Here is a 26,822-nt window from a genome sequence, read left to right on the forward strand (position 1 = left end):
ATGCAACAAGGCATTTTATTAAATCTAAATTTTTATTTAAAAAAAAAGTATATATAGAACAGTGTACGAGTTTAAATAATGACAGAAATGTATGTATTTGCCTCCCCCACAGTACAGGACGAGCGAAGGATAGGGATGATGCTGTTGTAAAAGTAAGCGCTGCACAAACCTAAGATACTAGACAAATATTTTAGTCATCCTAAGCCACTTATACATGTACATAAATGTATACACATATACACTACTTTTACAGCTTTCTCAAACCGTGTTACATTCCTTACTGTAGAGTTTGTTCAAAAATGCATGTACAATTATATTTAAATGGCATTTGTAAAAGGACTTGTTTTTACCCAAAACTTACCTCCTAAATTAATTTCTGCATGTTAGTATTGTTGATTTGTGTGCTCAGTATAGAAAGAACAGTCACTCATTTCACACAGGGTAGACGAACTCATGGTTTGATGCCCATAATCTATAACTCCCATGATCCTTTGCTAGACAAACTGCAGCTATCCTGCCCTTAAATCCTTAAACATTGCCACCGTTCTCTTTTACTCCATTTAAATGAAAACTGTAATCTTATTTCATTTTAGGAAATACAAAATTAAAATGTTGTATACAATTTTGTATCTTGCATAAATATACGTTAAGACCTCTATTCAGTAAATCTCCGGGCTAACCCTCACTACACGGGGGCGGCCATCTTTAAGTAGTCTTTAATTGGAAGCACCATCTGAAGTTCACGACTTCCAACAAAGAAAAATTATATAAGATGGCCGCCCCATGTAGCAGTGAAAATATGTAACAATTTTTTTTACTTACTACACCCAATTTTTATAATTCAAGCAAGCAATACAAACTGAGACACGAAAAAAATGATGGAGGGGGTAACAAAATTAGTTGTTACACCAGTGATAACACCTTGCAATTGATAATTCATAAATCTTACAGGGTAAGGGAAGGTTTATTTAAAAGTCCATAGAATCTGATGAAGTTGGCAAAACTTTACTCAAACAAATGTGTTTTTTTCCAACATTAATAATTCAATTTAATAATGCTCTAGCCACTTAGGAAGAGTCAAATTAAAGTTCCCTTCAATTTTTTCAACAGAAAAGTTATAGGTCGTAACAAACATTAGGAGGACACAAGGCAACTGTCTCGATTTCTATATTTCTCCCAAATGCTGTACAAACCTGGCCTTAAAGATAATTTGGTTCTTCGGTTTTCAGATTTATTCAGGTCAGATACATTTTTACATAACATTAATTTTATTACCAAATGACAGCAGGCAGCCATGCAGTGTCATCCTAATTTCTGAAATCACCAAGTGCCACTAGTTCATTACAGTAGTCCACATGGATGTCATGAATGAGGTTCTGTGCAGACAGATTAAACAAAAACCTGTCCTATTCTTCTTAATTATTTGATTGGGGTTGTAGCTGGCATCAACTGTTTCAAATATTCCCCAACATTATTAACTCGGGGCTACAGCCAATCGCATGCACACAAAGGGTTTATTCACCAAACATTGAATAAAAAAAATTAAAAAAAACGAATAGCAAATTTTAGGCTTAAATAGCTGGAGTGGATTTATTATTTGTCATTTTGGCTATTTTGGTTTTAATTTTGCTATCCACTTTTTAATTCACTGTTTAATGAGTAACCCCCGTGACACTGATACTAAAGCTTGCCAGTATATTCAAAATAAAATTAAAAATCATTTTCAGAAATCTCACTTTCTTTACTCTTTTGTAACCATTATGTCTGACACTAGCCTGCTACAAAAAATAAAAAGAGAGTGAGGTTTAATCCAGGTTTAGATATTACTTATATATAGCGAACTGGAAATGTTAGTCATGTTTTAAAACCCTGCATTTTAGCTGTTATGTTCCACCGACACTAGAGATGAAAGCTAATGCTTAAACATTTAGCATACACAAACACTAAAATTTTCTTATGTTTACTTCTACTAAGATGACTATCAAACAAATCCCAGATACCATTCTTTTTGATTGCTATGCTTAGAACAAACATCATCCCACAAATGAGTACTATCATCAATTTGTTAAGTAATAATGTGTAGAAGATACACACATTGTTCATTCAATTGTGAATAAGCACAAGCAAGCTCGTGTCTTCTACGTAGTGATATGAAAAACATCAACTTATCTCCTACCTGACACAGAGAAAGAGGACAGCCACCCATACAACAGATAAATGGAGCCCTGCTCACTCAAACACATATACTTCCTTAGGCAGGAGAAGGGCAGGTAGTGTGCAAACATAATTTTCACACAAATATATCCGATATTAATTTGCACTGGCATCACAAAACACCTACCCTTGATCATGATAATATACGTCTTTAATCAGACATCTCAAACTCCAGCCCAAAGGATGTTGCTGAACTACAATGCCCACGATTCTCAGGCAATCTTGCATTTAAAGAATTCTGGGAGTTGTAGGCCAGCGACATATGGGGCATAAGTATGAGATGCCTGCCTTAAACACTTTAGGTGTTAGATGATTTAGCCTAGTCCCCTGAGATGGTAAGAATTAAAATAAATGCATTAGTATTCCTACTATTCAAGCATTGCAGATCTGTGTTATACAGAGTGCAACACATCACTGAATATACCTAGCAACTAACAGCATTGGATCACATCACTGAAAAATTGAGATCAATCCTATTTTTGGCATGGTTAATATATCTGTATAGATTTAAACTGAATTCATTATTGCATTTATACCTTATACTTGTGTACAAAAAAAGTGTCAACAATCTCATGATCTCCAGCTTGCTAACATAGAAGGACTCTTACAACCAATTAACATTGCTTAAAGAACCGTGAATAGGGACAAGGCATGATTGCACAGGTAAACCAGTCTTCTAGAAGACTCCTTTTTGGTGCCAATAAATTATGTTCTTGATCTCATTTAAAAGTACATGGTAGAGAAGTCTTCTGGTACTGCACTCGTCAAACATGGGCCACAATTCTAAAATCTGTCTTAAATTATACTTTACAGCAGCTGTAGTTCATCAGTCTACTTCAGTGAAACCATTGGGAAGGCAGGATTGATGGCTTGCTAGGTGAACCCATATGACAAAAAATGTTAGAATTGTAAAACTGCACCGGACGATAAGTGAATGAAATAAAAAGAAAACAGAAAAATACTTAATATGTTCCTTGTTAGAGCACAAAGGCCAAGCTGCAACACCCTACAAGTCCAGTTCCAGGTCCTCCAACTCCTCCTCTAGTGCTTTCCTCCGTCCTAGTTTTTCTAGTTGCTCTTTGGATGGCTGCTTGATCTCCCCAGAGTCTATTTTCTGCTGTAGATCCTCTACTTGACGAAGCTTCTTACGCAGGTTTTTTATTTTCTTGGTCTTCTCAGCTGCCTGATTCTCATTGCTTGCTTCTTTGTCCTTCTGCACTGGTGTTTCCGAAATGTTGACCCTTTCTAACTCCTGCTGGGCCTCTTCTACTGGATCACGCTCGCCTTTGTCCTGCTTTCTTTTCTCTTTGCGCTTCATATTTCGTTTGGCGGTCTTTGATAAGGTGGTGTCATTATCTGGTTTGGTGGACTGTTGGGTTTTGCTTGCAGGAGCTTCAGAGGGGTTCATTCCAGGGGGCAGCGAAGGTTTACTTTTGAAGAACTTTACATACTTATTTTCGTAACTGTAAGAAAGCGAAACAGATCAGGTGACGTTTTGCAATCTGTTCTGTGCAAGAAATGAGAACAAGCTAAACAATACATGTATTCAGCAGTTTAATTTTAATCCCCTTGTATTTCAGTCCCCTCCAAGGTAACAGAGAATATTAGCAAGATTGTGTTCCAGAGTTTCCTGTATATGTGTGTGAATGATTTTCTGTAACATTACACGGTTGACTGTATCAAGCATTGGATATGTCATTTTTTATTTGTAGTAAAAAAACTTTATTTCGTTTTCCTTGTTTCAAGATGGTTTCAGAAAAGAAATGGGTCTCATTGTTTTTTTTATCTAAGCATTGTGAGTCACTAGAATACGGGAGAAAACAGTCAGTTACACTCACAATTGATTGAACAGAATTCACAGGTGTATTTTTTTGGAATCCTCCCTAGATGGCTCACAGATGAAGGTGGTAAAACCTCAAATACTAAGTATAGTAAAAACAAAGATCCAGGTACTCTACCCAGTGCAGGCTATTGGATATGAACTGGCAACGTTTCGACTCCAACTAGTCTTTATCAGGCCATAATAATAAATTAAGGTTAGATTATGGCTTGATAAAGACTCATTGGAGTTGAAACGTTGCCTAAAAAAAACCTGCACTGGATTAGCCATTGAGTGCTTAGATCTTAGATCTATTTGGCGCCCATGTCTTGGAGACCATTACTGTGTTAAGTTTACACAATAATAATAAAAAAAAACTAAAAAATTACCGTATTTATCGGCGTATAACACGCACTTTTTCCCCCTGAAAATAGGGGGGAAATCGTGGGTGCGTGTTATACGCCGATATCCCATAATTACTTACCTGTCCTGAAGCGTGGGCCGGCTTCACAGCTTGCACCGCGGTACAGGAACGTTAATTTCATGTTCCGGTTTCCGGCGGGACTGAAAGGAAGTGTGCACAATAGTGTGCACACTTCCTTTCAGTCCCGCCGGAAACCGGAACATGAAATTAAAGTTCCTGTACCGCGGTGCAAGCTGTGAAGCCGGCCCGCGGTGCAAGCTGTGAAGCCGGCCCACGCCGGCTTCACAGCTTGCACCGCGGTACAGGAACGTTAATTTCATGTTCCGGTTTCCGGCGGGACTGAAAGGAAGTGTGCACAATAGTGTGCACACTTCCTTTCAGTCCCGCCGGAAACCGGAACATGAAATTAAAGTTCCTGTACCGCGGTGCAAGCTGTGAAGCCGGCCCACGCTTCAGGACAGGTAAGTAATTATGGGAGGGGAAGTACACTATGGGAGGGGAGGGGGGGGGAAGTACACTATGGGAGGGGAGGGGGGGAAGTACACTATGGGAGGGGAGGGGGGGGGGAAGTACACTATGGGAGGGGAGGGGGGGGAAGTACACTATGGGTGGGGAGGGGAGGGGGGAAGTACACTATGGGAGGGGGGGAGAATACTATGGGAGGGGAGGGGGAGAATACTATGGGAGGGGAAGGGGGAAAATACGAGGGGAGGGGGGGAGAATACTATGGGAGGGGAGGGGGGGAGAATACTATGGGAGGGGAGGGGGAGAATACTATGGGAGGGGAGGGGGGGAATACTATGGGAGGGGAGGGGGGAGAATACTATGGGAGCGGGGGGAGAATACTATGGGAGGGGGGGAGAATACTATGGGAGGGGAGGGGAGAATACTATGGGAGAGGAGGGGGGGAGAATACTATGGGAGGGGAGGGGGGGAGAATACTATGGGAGGGGAGGGGGGAGAATACTATGGCAGGGGAGGGGGAGAATACTATGGGAGGGGAGGGGGGAGAATACTATGGGAGGGGAGGGGGGGAGAATACTATGGGAGGGGGAGAATACTATGGGAGGGGAGGGGGGGAATACTATGGAAAGGGGGGGACACTATGGGATGAGGGGGGAACACTATGGGATGAGGGGAGAATACTATAGGGGGGGGGATACTATGGGGGGGGGGGAAATTTCCTGGAATTTCTTTCTAAAAATGAGGTGCGTGTTATACGCCGGTGCGTGTTATACGCCGATAAATACGGTAAATCGTCTGACATTTCTGTTAACATAAATGTTTTCATGTAGATTTTGGCAACTTAATAAAATAAATGCTTTTGTTCCATTTTCCACATATAGAACACTGTACATAGAATACTTCCTTTTCAGATCCAATAACAGGATAGATTGCAATAACAGAAATAGCAAAAATACATACACCGGAACCTCTTCTTGGGGCACATAACCCTCTTTCACCTTTCTTTGCTTCCTCCAGGTACCATCAGGGCGCTGAGTGGCTGCTATGTACTTTCCTATAAAAAAAAAAATAATTTAATTAAAATGTCTCTCTTTATTAAGGGCTTGAAATTTAAAAGTTCTACACTACTAGCCAGGCCTTAAAAGTTACCTGACACAGCAAGCCTTGAGAGTCCACTCATTAGGGGTGAATTTTTACTTGCAAGGGCCGAATTTTCACTTGCCAGTGGCAAGTGTAAATATTGAGCACTGTACATATAATTAGGCATTATAAATTGACAGTGACCAACAATAGACTAACACACATACATCATGTTCACTTTCTAGAATCACCATCTTGCATTTTCTTTCTTATGTCCATCATAAACAGTGTTTATTCTTTTGACAAGGTGCTAGTTAATAACCAAGATCTATGTAAAATAAAATTTAAATAAGCAAATAATTTTATTGCAAAACAAATATCCCTTAAAGGAATACTATAGTGTTAGGAATACAAACATGTAATATGCACACTATAGTGCTGGAATAAATATTTATGTGACCAGCTCCCCTCTCTGTGGAGCAAAAAAGTAGGTCTTACTGAAGCTGGTCCCGCCTCCATGGCGGAGATCAATCTTGATTATCTCAGCCAATCCAATGCTTTCCCAAAGGAAAACATTGGGTGGCTATTCCACATGTGCAGAAATACGCTGTGCCAATCAGCATCTCCTCATAGAGATGCACTGAATCAATGCATCTCTATGGGGAGCGTTCAGCATCTCCTTACAGAGCTGAACTAGGAAGCATCTCTAGTGGCTGTTTCAGTGACGGCCACTAGAGGTGTTACTAGGCAGTAATGTAAACACTGCCTTTTCTCTGAAAAGGAAGCATTTACAGTTAACAGCCTGCAGGAACATGTTATAGACACCAGAACCATTACATTAAGCTGTAGTGCTTCTGGTGACTCTAGTGTCCCCTTAATGAGACTAACAAGTAAAATGACTGCCAGTTTGAATATTTTTTATTCTTATAATGACAAAAATTAGACTTACATTAAATTAGATTTACAAAGACATGTAGTGATGTTTTGTGTATCTCTCTTAATCTGTGAATCATGGCAATGTTAACACACATACATGTCTGTTCTTCTGCCTGTGGTTTATGGCCCACATTCTGAATTGAGTAGACTTTCCTTAAATTCCCTTTTTCACACTTAGTGAACTGAAAAATAATTAGTCAGTCAAAAATAAACAAATTACAAATCTACCTTAAGTAAGTACCCAGAACAATAAAATGATGTACTGGATTTTATTTTTCTTTCTTGGAATGTCTGACTATATACTGGAGAACTCCTGACCTACACTAAACCACAGTACATGGCTGCACACCACGTTTTAAAAAAAAAAAAAGTGAGTGAGTGAGGACAAAAGTAAAAGTGTTACTGATGACTACTGAACTATATGAGAGGATGCACACACTTTGTGTGCCTGCACTAATTAAAATGATTTTAGTTTTTAAAATTTGGCCCCTGGTTCTTACGTTTTAGGGAATCATGTCAAGCTTTGACGTAAACTAAAAATAATGTGTATATTACTCCTCAATATCATATCTAACAATGGGTGCAGCGTACCTCATCTCTAATTCCCTTGCTATTCATACAGAGCAAATCATAAAACAGCCTATTGTCGGATACAGTGGTGTGGAATTCCTATCGCCCAGCGCCAGGGACACTAGTTCCAATTGCTGGGCAGGCAGATTTTGTTTAAGAGCTTTCCTGACCCCCTTCTACGGGGATTTGACAGGGGGGCTACAAAAGAGCCTTGGAGGGACAGGGGGTCAGGGAGCTGCCAGACCATGAGAGAGACCAACACATAAAATGCAGACCATAGTGCCTACTTACCTTTTATGGTCTGCATTTTATGCAATTAAAATAGAGTAAAAATTTGTCATACAATGTATTTCTATATAGAATTTTATGCATAAAGGTCAAAATGTGTTAAAAGAAGGCATTTGGATATTTTTTATGTGTACAATTGGTATTTTATTTTAAATAATTATGTAATGATTATTTGGTCTGCAACCTGCTGCCATGACTACTGAGATATTTATTTTTGATGTTTTATGTTATGACGTGATGATGGGTGGTCATGCTTGATTTCTTTTTATTAAGATGATGCTGTGTCACCACAACGCATGTGTTCTCACGATAGATGTCATCTGTTGGTGCCCACATATTATGTTTGATGTCATCGAATGGCGTCCTTGCCTCACATAATTTGACGCATTGCATATTATGTCACCAAGCATTGTGGCACGGTTTGTTTTTGACTGCCCTGGCTCCGGTTGCGGCTACTTGGGAAACCACAGTATGGTACAAACCTTTATTTATTTTTTATTATGCGTAGTTAATATGTTTGTGGTGTCTTTAAAATACTGCACATGTTCACTGAGTTATTTGCTTGATGCAAGATCAAAAAGTTGCTGCTTGTAATATGCACTTATTTTCATTAACACCACCTTATCCCTGAGTACCTGGATCTTTTGTACTTTGGATAAGATTGTCATGAAATCAGACTGGGGTACTGGTATTGTCTCTGGGACAATTAGATTTTTTTTTTTCCACACTCCTGCAGGTATCACCATTTGTTTGAAAATACAAATCAGAAAAACAGGCAAGCAAACAATTGTGGCAATTAACATAATATGTAAAATGTATAATTGGTGGGTTTATTGCCAATGTTATACTTAAAAACACCAGCCAAACACATCAACATAAATGAAGTAAAAATAATTCTAAAATGTAATGCCTTTTCAACAATGCATTTCAGAATAAATACATCTATAAACTAAAAATATTTTTTTTTTTTAAAACAAGCAAACAATTGTAATGGCATGGTCTGTGCAGTATTTCTGCCCTCTACTTCCTTGCGTTTTTCCACATGCGAATAAGGTGCTGGATATAAAATAACATATGGCTGCTACATTCACTTGCACATAATGAAACAGAAGAAGCAGAACAAGACATGAAGCAGGGTTATTTACTAAAATGAGAGGTATCAGCAATTCAAAGTGAAAAAAATAACAAAATGATATCAGACAGACAAACAAACAAACCCAACAGTAAATTCCCCATGCAAGTTTACATTCTGAAGGTAAAAGTGCCAAGTGTGACTCCAGGCGCGAAGGGAATCAGAATAAAAAAAAGAACCGTTTTGACAGATTATAAATATTATGTGGTAGGAGTTATAGGTTAGACTAGCGATTAGGAAACCCCTTTAATGAGATTTCTTTTGGAGTAGATTCTAGTGAAGCAGGGAAGGGTAAAAGTACAGAATTACATGGTAGTAAGTTCCAGGAATAGGAGCCTGTTTAGAAATGTCCGCACAGGGAGGGTGAGATAAGAAAGGTGGGGAGACTTGGTCGCGAGAAGAATGGAGAGGATGAGCAGGTTTGTACTTAGTGATAAGGACAAAGGCGTAAGAAAGAACAGTATAGTAGATTGTCTTGAAAGTCTGGGTAAGGCGTTTACATTTTCCTCTTAAAGGGGACCAAGTGGTGGGTTATGACGAAAGAATCTGCAGATGAGGAGTAATGTGTTTTGAAGATAAGAAGGACATCAGCGTTTTGTATACTTTTGAGTTAGAGCAAAATGTTGCTAGAAAGGAAGATAAGGTATACAGAGCTGCAGCTGTCAAACAGAAGTTATGAGAGATGTAAGAATTTTGTGGTAGTTTGAGTGAAAAATTCACGTATTTCAGCAATTGTTTTAGATGGAGGTGGTAGGAATATGCGAAGAGTAAGGAAGGGCAGAGATATAAACTGCCAATTATTTGTGGAGAATCCAGTTCTTATGTAAGGGACTAATAAAAACCTGATACCCAGAAACCCAATTTAAATCCTAATAGAACAGACTATTATATATTGATAAAACAAAATATTTAGCAAAGCTGGGTCAGCTAGTATGCTCTCAGTCATACCGTGTATTACATTATTGCCTACGTGTATTACAATATTACTTTACTGTTTTGAGTACTAATTGAAGGCTGCAGTGAAGGAGTTCCGATGCTGGAAAGGAGGTGAGCATACTTTATTTAATTTTACGCAGCAAAGGGAGGGTAGACAGCGATTACTTTTGCTCTAAGGAAACTATAGCCCCAAACTAACGACTAAAGGTTACATTTCAAGATACACTGTATGAAAAATAATGCAACACTGCAGATTTAAAAGGATGACCATTTCTACAGTATGTCAGGGAGTCAATGAGGACCAATGAGAAGTGTTTACTATAAAGCTAAAATACAAAGGCTTGATTTAAAAGTGAAGTACATTAGGAAACAATGGTACATAACATACTCTGTCAGAGAATAATTGATCACCTAACAACTGCATGACTATCAAATCATTACAACTTTGGGCAAATTATTGTAAACATTCCAATTCTTTATTTTTTTCCCACTGAGATGAAATGCTAAACTTTGGTAAGTCAATCTTATTCAATAAATGTAAAAAACAAAACGATTCTAATAATAACATTTGTTCTGGTGAAAAATCTCGAACTATATCGCACGCCCTGGTTACTGCATCGAATATTCCCAGAGGTCCCAGACACTTGCTGGAGATGCGAAACACAGACAGGCACTATCTGACATATCTGATGGGACTGCGATAAGATAAGACCATACTGGGAAGGGATCGAGCAGGAACTGACCAATGTACTGGACGAGCCTCCCGAACTCACCATGGAAACCGCGCTACTCCACTTCACAGACCGATCGAGCGCTCAATATAAAAAGTCAATCCTGAGATGCCTGCTCAACGTAGCTAAATCACTGATCCCCACCATGTGGAAACAAACCCACCACAACACAATGGCTACAGAGAGTTAGATCCATACAGCAGAAGCAAAATACGCAGACTTGCTTCGACGAAGCACCAAACATACCGAACTATGGAGACCATGGTATATCTACCGAACACACACACGGACAGGTGGGGGTGAGGAACACGACACAGGAGGTAATGGGGGACACACGCGCGCCCCAGTTCCCCCATAGGACCCCCACAACAGCACTCTCCTAACCATGCATCTTAGCGCCCGCGTGACCCGACCTGGGCCTCCAGGGGAGCCCTATCGGCCTGAATCTAGGCCCCCCCAGAGGTGGGTGGTGTGGGGGGGATGGTGAGAAGTACACCACCCTGCAGAATTACTAATAATCGCCAGCTCCATCTAACATGCAAGGCCACACTGAGAATGGAGGGCAGCAATGCACAGGTGTGAGACATGGATAGCACCAAAACGCACACCTCTATTACGACACGCACCAATACGGGGCCCCAAATGGTTGACAAGCGAACCACACAACATAAGAAAACCACACATCTAGAATGATGGCAACTGAGATACGCTACAACCTGGAAGCATGAAAAATCAAGCATTGCAGTTAAAGGGATCCTAAATATGTATTCCTCACACTATAGTTCTTTCTAGGGATCGACCGATTATCGGTTTTACCGATATAATCGGCCGATATTCGGTATTTTCGGCAATATCGGTATTGGCCAATAGAGATACCGATATTGTCGATAATACCGCCCAGGACCGCCAGGCTCATTACAAGCCCGGCGGTCCTGGGGGGGGGGGGCGGGTAGCAAGCGTTTACTCACCTCCCTGTAGCTCCTCCAGCTCCCCAGTGTAAATCTCGCGAGACCCGCGGCACGCTGGCCGCGAGACTTACAATGGGGAGCTGGAGGATCTGCAGGGAGGTGAGTAAACGCTTGTTGCCCGCGCCCCCCTCCCCCCACAGCTCAGCCAATGCCACTGGACCACCAGAGATTGCTATATCCCCCCTCCCTGGCCAGGCAACAAGCAGGGAGGAGGGACAACAAAAAATAAATAATAATGATTAAATATTAAAAAAAAAAAATATTAATATTTAAAAAAATTAATAAAAAATGACCCCTCACACACACACACTCCATTATTATACACACACTACACAAACACACTGTGTATATAATGCAGTGTTTATATAATGCAGTGTGTTTGTATAGTGCGTGTGTATATATTGCAGTGTGTGTTTGTAAAGTGTGTGTTTGTATAGTGTGTGTGTATATAATGCAGTGTGTTTGTATAGTGTGTGTATATAATGCAGTTTGTGTGTATAACACAAACTGCATTATATACACACACACTATACAAACACTGCATTATATACACACACTATACAAACTGCATGATATAAACACACTACACAAACACACTGCATGATATAAACACTGCATTAAATACACAGTGTGTTTGTGTAGTGTGTTTATATAATTCAGTGTGTGTTTGTGTAGTGTGTTTATATAATGCACACTACACAAACACACTGCATTATATACACACACTACACAAATACACACACTCTGCATTCCTTATATACACACACTACACAAACACACACACACACACTTTGCATTTAGTATATACAGAATTCACTTTACACACACACTGCATTAACTTTACGCACACTACCCACACACTCTGCTTTCATTATATACACACTAGACAAATACACACAGCATCCACTACACACACTAGACAAATACACACTGCATCCACTACACAAATACACACTGCACCCACAACACACACACTACACAAACACACACTGCATCCACAACACACACACTACACTCACACTACACAAACACACACTGCATCCACAACACACACACTACACTCACACTACACAAACACACACTGCATCCACAACACTCACACACACTACACAAACACACACTGCATCCACTACACACACACACTACACAAACACACACTGCATCCACTACACACACACTACACAAACACAAACAGCTCCCCTGTCTAAACACACTGCATCCACTACACATGGCATGTATATTTTGTGCATTTACCTTTAGAAATAGTTTTTATTTTCCAAAATGGTAAATGTACAGAATATCGGCAAATTATATTGGCTATCGGCCTGAAAGTTCACAGAATATCGGTATCGGCTCTAAAAAAATCAATATCGGTCGATCCCTAGTTCTTTCGTTCCCTCCCCGGCATTGAAAGGGTTAATAAAAACCCATTGTGTACTCACTCGATTCCAGCTCCAATCTCCTTCAGCGTTGGGTTTGTGCTCTGCCTCCTCCGACACCATCTTGGGGTGTGAGGCCCTATGTGCGCATGAGTACATAGGGCCTCATGCTTTCCTAAGCGAATTTTACTGACGCTGGATGTCCTCATGTAGAGCGTGAGGACGCCCAGCATCAGTCAGGCACCCAAAAGTCAACTAGCCACCAGGAAGTACCTCTAGTGGCTGTCTGATTGACAGTTGCTAGAGGCTGTCTTAGTCCTGCAATGTAATCATTGCAGTTCCTCTAAACTAAGTGGGACAGAGACACTGCACCCAGATCACTTCAATGAGATGAAATGGTCTAGGTGCCTATAGTATCCCATTAAGCATGAACATATCAAAACTGCATATTCACTCACCAAATGGCATGACCAGCAATGTAAGCCCAATTTTGTACTTCTAAATTGCAAAATGTGTATGATTAAAGGAGCACTCAGAGCACCACAATCATTACAGCAATGGTTATGGTGCCAGGAGTGCTTTGCCAAAATCCAACTATTATTTGTCAAACCGTCAAAAGTACAGTTAAACAACTCACTTGGACCACACCATGCGCCTGCAGCCCCTGGAATTCTCTTTTAACAGAATCCAGTTGGCTCTACAGAACTAAACAAGGCCATGCAGGAATGAGCTCATTGGCTGAGCGTCCTGGATCAACTAGCGGGATGTAATGGTTATGATGCTTAGTGTGTTCCTTTAACAAAAATGCTCACTGATGATACCACCCTTAACACACCAAAGAGATAAAAGCTATTAAACAGAATATAAGCAAATTCTGTATTTACTCACTTTTACTTCATTAACCACTGTGCATAAAGATATGTCTGACTAGACACAGAGTGAAACAAACACAGGTGCTTGAAATAACCCCCTCCTCCCCCCTCTTTTATATAGTCCAGGAGAAGATGACTTAATGCACAAGAAAACAAGCAAACCAGGGATCCCTATTGCAATAGGGAAAGACTGAGATGAACTACAGCTCAATTGCTCACTCGCACCATATGACAGAGGATCTCATACATTTTGTGTTCACACTAATCAGCATTTCTACTGCACGTGCAACTGATTCTTATCCACTTAAAATAAGAAAATTCTGTGCGAAGGTTCTTGCAATAAGATAATGGATAAGAACTATGGCATTGTGTGTCATGTTCTCTCAGCACTTGTGGTGGTTAGAGTGCACCTTCAAATAGCATCTGTACTTTAAAAGTCCAATAGCAGCCAAAATAAAGTTGCCTAATAGACTGAACAGTACAAAAACAATTTAACCTTACATATGAAAACGTTAAAATGTGTAACAAATTATTTAAGGCCATTACATGTGCTCATGCTGTTCTTCACTAACTTGATAGAAATTGTAAAACAATACCAGCGGACATAAAGCCAACTCTCCCCCCTCCTGCTCTCTCCCACAGAATGCTTATTTTTCCTTTAGAGTTCAAATTTGTGTTTTGAGCTCTATAAATAATATATATAATAATAGTATTTGATAGACCTCCAACCACTGGGGACCAGATGTGAATAATCAGTCTACACAAACAATAGAAAGAGAATCACACGTGTTAACCCATTAGACACCAAGAATATTTTTCCCTATCGGAAGATGGATACTTCGGTATTGTTGCTGGGTATCTGTTTAACTGTAATTGCCTTCTTTTTCAACAAGTGCATCAACTTCCCACAAATTTCTGTTGGGTGCCTTTGGGATAGCACTGCCATTTCACATTACACATTTAATTATACAGGGACTGTAGAACACTCAACAAGCTGATGACAGCCATATCGCAGCTTTTATCAGTGTATACATAGCTGGTTCACAGATCTATGAACTGGTTTGTGTGCAGCTGATATGAGTGTTGCTGAAGCTTCCCTCTCCAGGTAGGAAAGATATATTTGTCCTATTTGTACATACAGTGTAAGAATTCCTCATTTGACATGTGAAATCAAGGGGGGAGACTTGTAATTGCAGCAATTAATTGCTGCAGATATCACTGATCTCTCAGCATAGACAGAGTACATACTGCACCATACTCTTTGTAACGATAACACGTTTTTACAGTACTGAGAAAGACTAACAACCTAGTGATCAAGGCTTTTTCAAGATTCCACTCGTTTGGGACTGAGACTTTTTTTATTTATCAAAAGTTTTCCGTACAAATCGTCATATTAATAATCACATATGAAAACACACATTTCCAATATTTAGAACATACACAACAATATTAAATGGCAGACAACGACAGCAGCATACGATAGATGGCAGACATTGTGGCCTGGTATGACTGGTTAACCTAGAAATTAGAAAGAAGGTCATAAGGAGAAAACACAAATTTATTTGTAAAAAAAAATTTTTCCCTGTCTTTCTTATTAATATATGTTATTATTCTTTACCCCTTTTGTTTTCCTTGCCCCTCTTTTTCGGGACTTAGGCCTTTTTGGCATGTTCCAGCTTAAAGGGACACTCCACTGCTCAAATAAAAAAAAAAAACACTTTAGTTGACTTAGAGAGATGCTTATAAGCATTGTACCTCTCTTTCAATCTCCCCTTATGTACTACAAGGGGTTAATACATTTATTTGCCTCTCCTCCCCCTGTGTGTACAAAACCGCCGAAGAGATCTCCTTCCACCCTCCTCCGTGCATTGACACAGCACTGGGATGCTTGTAATGATTGACAAAAAGGCGGGATCTAGGACATGATTATGATGCATCGGCATGCCTCCTACACGCCCTTTGAGCAGCAATTGGTTGCGGCTATCATGTGACCAGCGGCCTCGGTCCAATATAAGGAGACCTGGTGAGCGGCTCCATTGAATGCACTATGGTTATTTAGTTAGAATTATTGATGGGGGATATCTTTGACTCTAGACTAGTAATTATTGGAGGGAACCTGGCTGGGGGATCTAGGAGGTATCTTATATCTACTGCATCTGGGTGTAAGACAGCATTTAGCCTTTAAATTTGCATCTATTTCTCTAGCTTACGACCATGAAGTCGATCCTCTACTTATCTAGTCTATAGAAGGCTTCTGCTTTTAAACTTTTTCTGCCATTTACAACCCAGGCTTTGTAACATTCCTTTAAATAAGTGTGTGTGGATACACTGTCATACTGGTTACATTCGATGCACACAGTTTACCTATAATAGTGGCATGGTTCTACAGGGCTTCTTATTGCCCTTGTATTATAGCCACAAATGGTGTATTGGAGGTGATATATTTGAAGGCTTGGCCTGTAGTTGTGGGAGGGGCTTGGATCCCCTTTAAAAGGGCTGCCAATCCACTCCCACTCCTTACCGTTGCTGGTCTGGCGAGTCTGAAATGTTTACTTCCGGTTCAGACCGCCATCTTGGATTCCTTACCTGTACTCCTCGTGGTCTCCTGGTCCTGTGTTTCCCTGCCTCGGTCTCCCGTCACTGGCGTCCGCGCAGCCTGTTTCTCTGCTTTAAAACCGGGTTTAACCGTAAGTCTGGCTCCGCCGTAAAGCAACAGCCATAAACATCCCTAGCTTACAAGGCGGAGCCCCATTCGTTTGTACCAGCGTTCGGTTATTACTGTTATGCATTCGGGAACTCACGCCGTTCGGCTAATTTTCACTATGCCTATCTGGTTATGTACGCATGTTTCACTTAACTCAGTTACACGAACGCAACCATTCGTTTCACATCCTAGCATATAAACAAATCAGTACTCTGTATGATTCTGCCCCTACTGGTTACAAAGATATTACGGTCATTTAAATAATTCCACTGTTGGATTTAAAAAAAAAACTGGTATGAAGTCTGGATGTTATAAACTTATATTCTTGACCTTTTCCACAGGTCCATTCCAAGGAATTGTACTTTAGGAATTGTGATTACTGACATCTGTGTAAATTGTGGTTGCTGTCTAGGTTGGTTGATATTTGATTTAGATTTTATGCTTTGGGCCAAATGTCACATGTTAATTTAGTTTACACATGTGAATTTACTCTTTTAGGTTCTTGAACTTCAGACGGTAATTTACAAACACTAGAAAGCCGTCATCATCCTCTGTTTATTTACTACTCTCTGCATAGTGTCTGGTAGGTTAATTTGATTTCGGGCCCACAATCTTGCCAGCTTATACCATACGCACAGATGCTTATATATTGATTTTCATGTCCATAGGTCGCACCACGATACTATTACAACCGCTGCTTATTTCTACATTGACAACTCGTCCTGTCTCACATATCAGGTACTACGCCAGATCCCAGTACTTTTCTATTTTTATAGGGGTACTGGTCCTAGGTTACGTGGCCCAATTAGGAATATATTTTCTGGTCTTAATCCACAGGTTAGTGGTCCCGTGAGGCCAACACCCTCATCCTCATACTCGGAGGTATACGTCCCTCGGGCCAAATCATAGCTAGCCGCCTCGCATAGTTGCATAGAGAGGGCCTCACCTGTCACTCCCATTCTATCTTATGCTTTAATTGCCACCGAGAGGCCATCACCCCACCACAACGTTCGGTGGCCTCATACTTTCCCCTCGGGCCCACGTATAGGTAGTACCTCTCAAGCCGCTTGGCAATTAGCAGGGACTCATCTGTCACTATCACGTAGTATAATTGTTTCGCCGCTTGGTATCTAGCTAGCCTCACCAGTATCCACCCAATTCATTACAGAGTGATTGATTAAAGCTACCTTATATTTTTCAGTTATGTCAAATACTCCTGATATCCCTGAGGAACTTTTGCTACCCTGCACACCCACTAGGCCTGGTACCCCTGTTCCTGGAACAGATGTTAATAGTCCTTCGTCCCTCAGATCATGGACCATCCCACGTCTCGCTGCATCCCTTTCCCAGCTACTGCTAGGAAGGCGGAGTTGTTTAGACTTTTAAACACTACCACTGACAACTCCGATGCAGGGGAAGACCCTAGTGGGACCCAGTTGCCAGCTTTTCACGCCATGATGACTTCTCTTATGTCATCCATCGGCACAATTAGCAATAGGCTGGCTAAATTGGAAGCAAGTGGTGCCAACCAGACTGCTACAAATCCAATTGTTGCCAGTCACCCTCTTGCTGATATTATGCCCGGTAATTCATTGGAATCTATTTCGATTATTGAATCTATTAATCCTTCGCACATGGTCCCATCTCACCTTAAAAAGGATATTCTGGAAGGCAAGGGTGTAAACCTGGTTTCATTGCTCATAGCCTCCCAGGATGTCCTAGAGAACAGGACCTTTGCATACGGGGATATTTCAGTAGTGCTAAGGGCAAGAGACCCCAGGCTGAACAAAAAATTGACCATCCCTGAATTCGTACTAGGTTTTGGGATCTATAGGGACGTCTACTGCTCGGTATACCCGGAGAAAAGAGCAGAGTTGGATGCATACATGCACAAGATGGTGGACCTGGGGCACAAATACGGTGGTACCGCTTTTTACGATTACCACCGTTCCTTTTCTGCAAAGGTGGCTGCGGCTCTGACTCAGTTCAATTTAAGCATTAATTGGAGCAAATTGGACCCTTCACATCTTGGAGAACCAATCCCATAGGGGTAGTCACAGGGAAGACTTCACTCAAACCCAGACTGATAATTGATTTATCTGCACCACATTCCTCCACTGTCCACAGCCTTAACTCACTCATATTTTCCGAAGAATTTTCACTACAATACGTCACTATCGACCATGTCATATGGGCCATTCTTCAAGCTGGCACAGGGGCATGGCTAAGCAAAACCGACGTGGTAAACGCTTTCAAATTACTACCCATGCACCCTTCCCCATGGCATCTACACAGCATTAAATGTCAGGGGTAGCATTATTTCTTCACCAGTCTCACTTTGGCTCCAAAAGCAGCCCACGTATTTTTGATACGTTTGCAGAAGCTTTGTATTGGGTATTACTGAATGTGTGTAAGTGCCCTTCGGTTATTCACTATTTGGACGATTTCCTCACGATTGAAAATAACACACTCCCCCCCCCCCCCAGTAGTTTGAAACACATGTTGGCTTTGTTTGAATCCCTCACTATCCCTGTCTCCCCTCACAAAACTTTGGGTCCGGATACCAACATGCAATTTTTGGGGATCCAACTAGACATAGAAACATAGAATGTGACGGCAGATAAGAACCATTCGGCCCATCTAGTCTGCCCAATTTTCTAAATACTTTCAATAGTCCCCAGCCTTATCTTATAGTTAGGATAGCCTTATGCCTATCCCACGCATGCTTAAACTCCTTTACTCTGTTAACCTCTACCACTTCAGCTGGAAGGCTATTCCATGCATCCACTACCCTCTCAGTAAAGTAATACTTCCTGATATTATTTTTAAACCTTTGTCCCTCTAATTTAAGACTATGTCCTCTTGTTGTGGTAGTTTTTCTTCTTTTAAAACACGATACACATGCAGGCTAGACTCCCTCAAGATTGAGCGTACCCTGGCAAGTATTGAACATTACCTGCTACAAGGTTGTTGCAATCGGAAAGAACTACAATCACTGCTAGGGTCACTCAATTTCACCATGAGGATCATACCACAAGGTAGATCCTTTATTTCCCACCTGCTATCTTTATTTCCACTATTCACCTCGGACAATTCACACATCACGTTAGATAAACACACGCAACCTCTGATTTACGCATGTGAGGGTTTTTTCTCACCTCTTGGAACGGTCGAGCCATGTTTATACCACTCCCCTCCGACACTACACCTACACTGTGGACAGATGCCGCAGCAAACACAGGCTTTGCGGCCATCTGGGGTGATCAATGGCTTTGGGGACCTTGGCCGACCGAAGTTGGATCACTACCCAACTTCTCTGATACCTTGGCTTTATTTGAGTTGTACCCTATCGTGGCGGCGGCCATTGCCTGGGGACCACATTGGTCCAGTCACACGGTTAGATGCTACTCAGATAATATGGCCACATGCCATATTGTCAATAAAGGCCGATCGGCATCACTTGTAATTATGAGACTACTAAGGCGACTCACATGGGTAGCGCCACCTGTCAATTCTTTATCACATGTATCCACGTTCCGGGGTACACAAACACCTCTACTGATCACTTGTCTCGGTTTCGTTTCCAGGCTTTATTCTTGACACTACCCACCGCTTCCAGACGAGCGACACCTGCACCACTATTCCAAGACATGATAATGGATTTAAGACTTTGTTAGATCACGCACGTCACATTTCTCATCTGGCACTCTCAGTAAACACTAGGAACACTTATGATAGGGCCTTTCACGTGTTCACAAAATTTATCACAGAATTTCACATCCACGACATGTTTGCTTTAGAAGCGATATTAGGTTTTACTTCTTATTGCCACATCAACCTTAAACTACCCTTCAATACTATTAAACTGTACCTTACCGGCATCCAGCGCCACATGCTTATCCGACAACCTAACGCTACAGGTTTCTTGACATCATATCAAATTAAATTAAAAAAGTACTTAAAGGAATTAAAAAGTTAGAGACACACGTTCCCTCACAAAGATTACCCATAGACAACAACATATTCCATACTCTATCCAACTTATTAGATTCTTCTCCTTTTGAACCTATGACCAATACCATAATAAAGACAGCCCTATATCTCGCCTTTTATGGGTTCCTCCGTCCCAACGAATTTACAACCAGGACCATTACAGCCCCCGATACACTACCTAAGAACAGTTGATTTACAAAAACATACTGACCATTACATTCTATCCTTAAGACAAACAAAAACCAGCACCGAAGGATGTACTATTCAAATCCCTCTGTATCCTACTCACAATAAGTGGTGCCCAGTACAAGTTTTGGACACTTATTCCCTTTCAGTCCAAAAACAACCACAACAACCTTTGCTCGAACTGCATGGACACACTCTGACCACAGCTAAATTCATGCTTTATGTACGACTACTGTTGACCAGTCTCGGCCTAAACTCCAATCATTTTTCAGTTGTCACTCTTTCGTTATAGGGGCAGCCTCTTCAGCATCCACTAATCACATACCCGCTGCTTTGTTGGTTCCGGCACACCACAACCGACTGGTTCCAACTCATTGATGTTATGGTTATAATATGCTAGATTTCTGTGTACGGCCATATTGCCCCGACTTCAAATATATATATATATATATATATATATATATATACACACACACACACACCTCTCTTTTGGTGACAAACTTCCAGTTGACATTTGGTGTTGCCACACTGTTATATTGGTTACACATTAGTTCAATGCAGTTTTTCCTGTAATAGTGGTGTTGAATCATAGGGCTTTATATTGCCTTCTTTTATAGCCACAAGTGGTTCACTGCAATGGACATTTAAACCTTTTTAGGTTTTTCAACTCCCATTCCTATCATCCTCAGCCAGCTTCCCATCCAGTCCCACATTGAGACTCCCCCTTTAGATTTCAATATAGAGCCGTTATTTGATGATGGCTCTTCTTGATGGGTTTATGTCGTATGTCGTTTCTCCTTTCAATTAAATAAAGTTCATCATTTTAACATTATATTAGCTTTATATTTCAAGAAACCCTTTGTGCCCATTGGATTTTTATCCTATGGACATTTTTGTATTTCCTCTAATTGTTTAATTTAAGGGTCACTTGCACACACCAATAGTGCCTTTTTGGGACACACTATTTTCTCTAACACTGCAATGTAAACAAGTTTCTCTAAAACAGCAATGTTTTCACTTGCAAAGTTAAGGGGACGGGGACACTGCACCCACACCACTTCAATAAGATGAACTAGTCTGGGTGCTTATAGTGTCCGTTTAGTTTTCATTTAGCAAGTTCATTTGACGGTGACAGCCCTGATGGGCTATGGACTCAAACTGAGGCCTCTAGCAACAGCACAATATAAGCTGCAATTACAGCTTGTTTCCTGGACTAATTTGTAAAATCCTGATTGGCTGTCAGTGATAGGCATGCAGTCCCAATGACTAGGCACAAAATTGGTTCCCAAAGGGTAAAAATATCATGTTCATGAAATATGCGATAATTCTCTTAAATAAATATAGCAGTACTGCCTTCCACACAATAATGGAAGCCCCCCCTACAAAGCCTGGGCTGTAATGGTACGTCTTAACGTTATGGGGTGAGCAGGATAAAATTCCTGCTCACACGATGAGCCATAAATTGATAATTGGGGATTCCCTCTGTCAGCTGGGGACATATTTAGATCCCCCCAGACAGACGATGAGCTGTATGCAGCGCACATAGTAAATGCTGCATACAGCTAGTCCCGCCTCCTTGGCTGAGATCATGAAGATCGATGATCTCGTCCAATCTAATATAGGTAAGCATTGGAAGGCTAGTGCGCATGCACTGCAAAATGTCACTAGGTGCCAATCGGAAGCTCTCTCTGAGGCCATCTGGTAGAAAGCAACTCTAATGGCTGTCTGAGTAAAACAACTACTAGCAGCACTTAAAGCCAGCACTGAAAACATGGCAGAACGGCAATGTTTTTAACAGCAGGGTTAAAACAGTGGGAACATATGACTTCATTGAAATGGTGTGGTCTGGGTGCATATAGTGTTCCTTTACCAGAAATTAATGTAGATCCAAGACATGTGGGGCATTTAACAGACAGGGCTGATGTGTGAATCTATTTTGAGTTCTTTTTCTTTTGTTGCACTTGATATGTAATAATTATTATATGCAAAAAATGTGAAAAAATGCGTGCTGATGACAGGTGCAAAATGTGCACAGAATTGATATCGGCAGCCCGGAACAGTCCAGAACAGAGTTTCCCCCAGCACACAATTAGCAATAACTTTGTATGTGCAGTGCTTCATCCAGAAACACTGCACATACATACTCCTACCATCATGACCACTTCAAATTACTGAAGTATTCATGGTTGTTGGAGTAACTCTTTAATGTTGTGTTAGGTATTCATATAGGATATTCAAATAAAGCATATATATCCTTTAAAAAAATACAACATGCATGGGTGCATTTAAACAGAAATCATTAAATGATGGTGGAACAAACACATTGCACAAATTATATGAAGGGTAAAAAGGTCCTGTTCAATCTTAAAATCTATAAAGATTTGAGGTAGGCAGATATATTTAATTACATTGATAGATATCACTATAAAACAAACATTGGTTGGTGAGCTGATATGTAAATAATTTAAAGGGGCACTGTCACCTGCCTCCTGTCACTAAAATTCCAACCCAGTTAAGAAAGATGCTGAGATAAAGTAGGGGCTACTTTGTCTCTATAAATTTCCTACGCCTGACACTTATAGACACTGGGCAGAGCTACTGCCAACTAGAAGTGTTAATCCCCACAGTGAGGGCTGCAGGTTTTTGGCTTTATCTATAAAGGATCATGCGGGATTCTCCACAGACCTCAATGCTGTACTCTCACACATGCGCAACAGTACAGCAGTGATATTGTCTCCTGGCGCTGAAATGCCAGGAGCTGAAGAGGACCCACTACAGGAAGAAGGCTGTGCCCACGTGAGAAATTCAGGTAAGTAGAACTCACTTTTACCTCCACCACCTTGCGCACCGGAACCCCAGAAGCGATATCACGGTCATGGGTATCTGCGAATTCTGCAAAGTCCCCAGGCGATGACAGAGCCACGTTAAGTGCCTATAAAACAAACGTTAAAGGGATTCTATAGTGCCAGGAAAACAAAGCCGTTTTCCTGGCACCATAGGTTTCTAAGGTGCTGCCCTCCTGCGGCGCTGAAGGGGTTAAAGCCCATTCAGTCACTTACCTGAATTCAGCACCGATGTCACTCGGTGCTGGGTCAGGCTCCACCCACGCTCCTCCCCTGCCGATGGCATCCAGTGGGAGAGACCTAACGCACATGCATGAAAATGGCTGTGCTCGCATTAGGATTTCCCCATAAGAAATGGGTCTGTTTCAAACCAGGAAGCTCTCTAGTGGCCGTGTAAGAGACAGCCAATGTGGGCAGACTTAGAGCTGCAATGTTTTACATTGCAGCACCAAGGGCAATAGAGACATTGCACCCAGACCACTTCAGTTAGCTGAAGTGGTCTGGGTGCCTACAGTGTCCCTTTAAGATCCACCATTTTACATGGTGTATCAATTAGGTAACAAGCAAATTCACACATTAAAGGACCACTCTAGGCACCCAGACCACTTCAGCTTAATGAAGTGGTCTGGGTGCCAGGTCCAGCTAGGGTTAACTAATTGTTTTATAAACATAGCAGTTTCAGAGAAACTGCTATGTTTATCAATTAGTTAAGCCTTCCCCCTAATCCTCTAGTGGCTGTCTCACTGACAGCCGCTAGAGGCGCTTGCGTGATTCTCACTGTGAAAATCACAGTGAGAGCACGCAAGCGTCCATAGGAAAGCATTATGAATGCTTTCCTATGTGACCGGCTGAATGCGCGCGCAGCTCTTGCCGCGCGTGCGCATTCAGCCGACGGGGAGGAACGAACACGGAGAGGAGGAGGAGAGCTCCCCGCCCAGCGCTGGAAAAAGGTAAGTTTTTACCCCTTTCCCCTTTCCAGAGCCGGGCGGGAGGGGGTCCCTGAGGGTGGGGGCACCCTCAGGGCACTCTAGTGCCAGGAAAACGAGTATGCTTTCCTGGCACTAGAGTGGTCCTTTAATTGTTTAGAAGTGGGGCACTGCATTCTCAAAATAATCTCCTACATCTTTTGCAGGAGTCCAATGAATTTATTTATTTTTGTATAAATTACAACTAGAAATGGTCACTCTGTTTAACGTATATTCAAAGAAATAAAGGAATCCGAGTCCTTGCTGGAGAATGCAAATGCAAAAACAAAACACGGATTTAAAAGTTTATTCTGCACAAAAGCTTTGGCAAGAGATACCAAACTGATTTTGCCATGGTGTCTAAATTACCATACTAATGTGGTTTTATTGAAACACAAAATCTATCATTTCAATGAGAGACAGAGAGAGAACAACATTTTAATAGTTATACACTATGCTACAGCATGAACAAGTTCACACAAGAACAAAAAAAAAAAAAGCACTGGAGTAAAACCACGTTTATAGGTCAGTGCACATGGGATGCCAGGCATGAAGAATGAAACGTGGGTATTGTTGCAGGGCTTACATATTAGACTCTTGCCACATTCCACCATGGTGAAAAGGTTCTAGAACGCTGTACAAATAAGAATGAATATGTTACCATGCTTATGGCATTGTGCACAATGACAGGGATGACGCTGGAACCGCAATTTGGAGATAATGAGGATGGGAGGTACACATTACAAAGAACATGATGCTGATAATAGGTAGTGCCCCACACTTCACAACCAAACACTATACTGAGAGGCACACTGTGCTATACACAGCAGCACAACCGGGTGCGATATATAAAGAGAGTTCAAAAACCCGTAAAGCGGCACTTTCTCGCTCTCTCGATGCTGCACTCACCGGATTCATCGGTCACATAGGGAGTCGCCATCTTGGTCCTCTCACCACGTTCACTTCCGCCAACCCACCGAATGACGTCACGAACCAGGAGGCAGCTGTGAGAATAAAAACCACAAGGCTACAACCTAGGCTAGCAATAACTGTAATGTGTGCTGGTGTGTGTATGTTACCACACTACTTTTTATGATTAGGATACATTATTATTATTATTGTTGTTGTTATAATAGTAATGCTGTGACACATATTTATTAACCCATTGTAGATCAAAACGACTTTTCTCCACCGAACTAAGAAACTTTTTCACAGTTTTATTTATTTTTTTAATATGTTTGTATGGAAGTGACTTTTTTTGGCCAAAGGATTCAATGTGTTTTGCGAGGTTATTTGTGACAAATTACAAGGAGTGCATTATCGTTTCAAATAAAGTTTAAATGGTTTGATGTATTCGAACAGTAAACATCAAATATTGCAAGTCAATGTCTTTTTACACTGGTTTATGTATAGTGTTGTGTCGTTAAAGAAAGTGTTTTAAATTAGATTCGCATATGTGGCTCGATTTATCGACTAATACAGATTACTTTGCTTGGTACAGGTAACAAATTACATGGGACACTAATAGAGTTTCAAAACACTACACCAGTTAAGTGATTTGAAATGAAAATGGTGCCTGATATGTAAAAATTATTGTAAGCAAAAATGTGAAAATGCAACTTGCTGGTGAATGTGTTAGCTGGCTGGCTAATCTTAACCATGTGCATTGTTTGCATCTGTAGTCTGCACACATAACATGCTGGTGAAGACAACCAGTGGCGGCACACCCCACCACATTCCGCCCTAAGTCCAGACTTCGGGATGTCCGTCTCCCTGCCTACCTTTTTGTCCCCTTATTTTACTGACTGTGCCATTTTCTCTTCTGTGTGTGATCTGGAAGCTCTTATAACTTGCTTAGCCTCTTTCTGCCTAATCTTATAGATCTGTCTATCTTCCCACAGTCCCCTCTCTGCACCCTCACAGCCCCCTGTCTGCACCTCCACAGCCCCCTCTCTGCACCATAACAACCCCCTCCCTTCACCCTCACAGCCCCCTGCCTGCACCCTCACAGACCCCCTCACTCCCTGCTCAGGTCCTCTCTCTCCCCATTCACAGACCCCCTTCCTCCCCTCTCTCATCCTTCAAAGACCCCATCCCTCCCCGCTCAGGTTCCCTCTCTCCCCCTTCACAGACCCCCTCCCTCCCCTCTCGCATCCTTCAAAGACCCCCTCCCTCCCCACTCAGGTCCTCTCCCTTCCCCTTCACAGACCCCCTCCCTCCCGGCTCAGGTCCCCGCACTCCCCCATCATTCCCTGCTCAGATCCCCTCTTTCCCCTTCACAGAACACCTCCCTCCCTGCTCAGGTTCCCTCTGCCCC

The 26,822-nt window shown here is 41.5% G+C and overlaps 1 protein-coding gene across 1 annotated transcript; it reads right to left on the minus strand.

Moving 5' to 3' along the window:
* Window positions 1–25,473, minus strand: PYM1 (PYM homolog 1, exon junction complex associated factor). Its single transcript, XM_063426619.1, has 3 exons — window positions 25,415–25,473; window positions 5,883–5,976; window positions 1–3,677 (listed from the first exon to the last, which is right to left on the minus strand). The coding sequence occupies exons 1-3, from the start codon at window positions 25,443–25,445 to the stop codon at window positions 3,221–3,223; spliced, it is 582 nt and encodes a 193-aa protein (XP_063282689.1). The 5' UTR covers window positions 25,446–25,473; the 3' UTR covers window positions 1–3,220.
* Window positions 25,474–26,822: the final 1,349 nt, after the last annotated feature.

This window comes from Pelobates fuscus, chromosome 1 (assembly GCF_036172605.1).
Source record: "Pelobates fuscus isolate aPelFus1 chromosome 1, aPelFus1.pri, whole genome shotgun sequence".
In the NCBI taxonomy this organism is placed as follows: Eukaryota; Metazoa; Chordata; class Amphibia; order Anura; family Pelobatidae; genus Pelobates; species Pelobates fuscus.

Bases quoted from the DNA above. Each gene is read 5' to 3' on its own strand.
- PYM1 (XM_063426619.1), bottom strand. From the start codon at position 25,445: ATGGCGACTCCCTATGTGACCGATGAATCCG. The intron at 5,977-25,414 runs GTGAGTGCAGCA...TTTTTTTTATAG, and splicing joins CTATGTGACCGATGAATCCG to GAAAGTACATAGCAGCCACT. The intron at 3,678-5,882 runs GTATGTATTTTT...GCTTTCTTACAG, and splicing joins CCCCAAGAAGAGGTTCCGGT to TTACGAAAATAAGTATGTAA.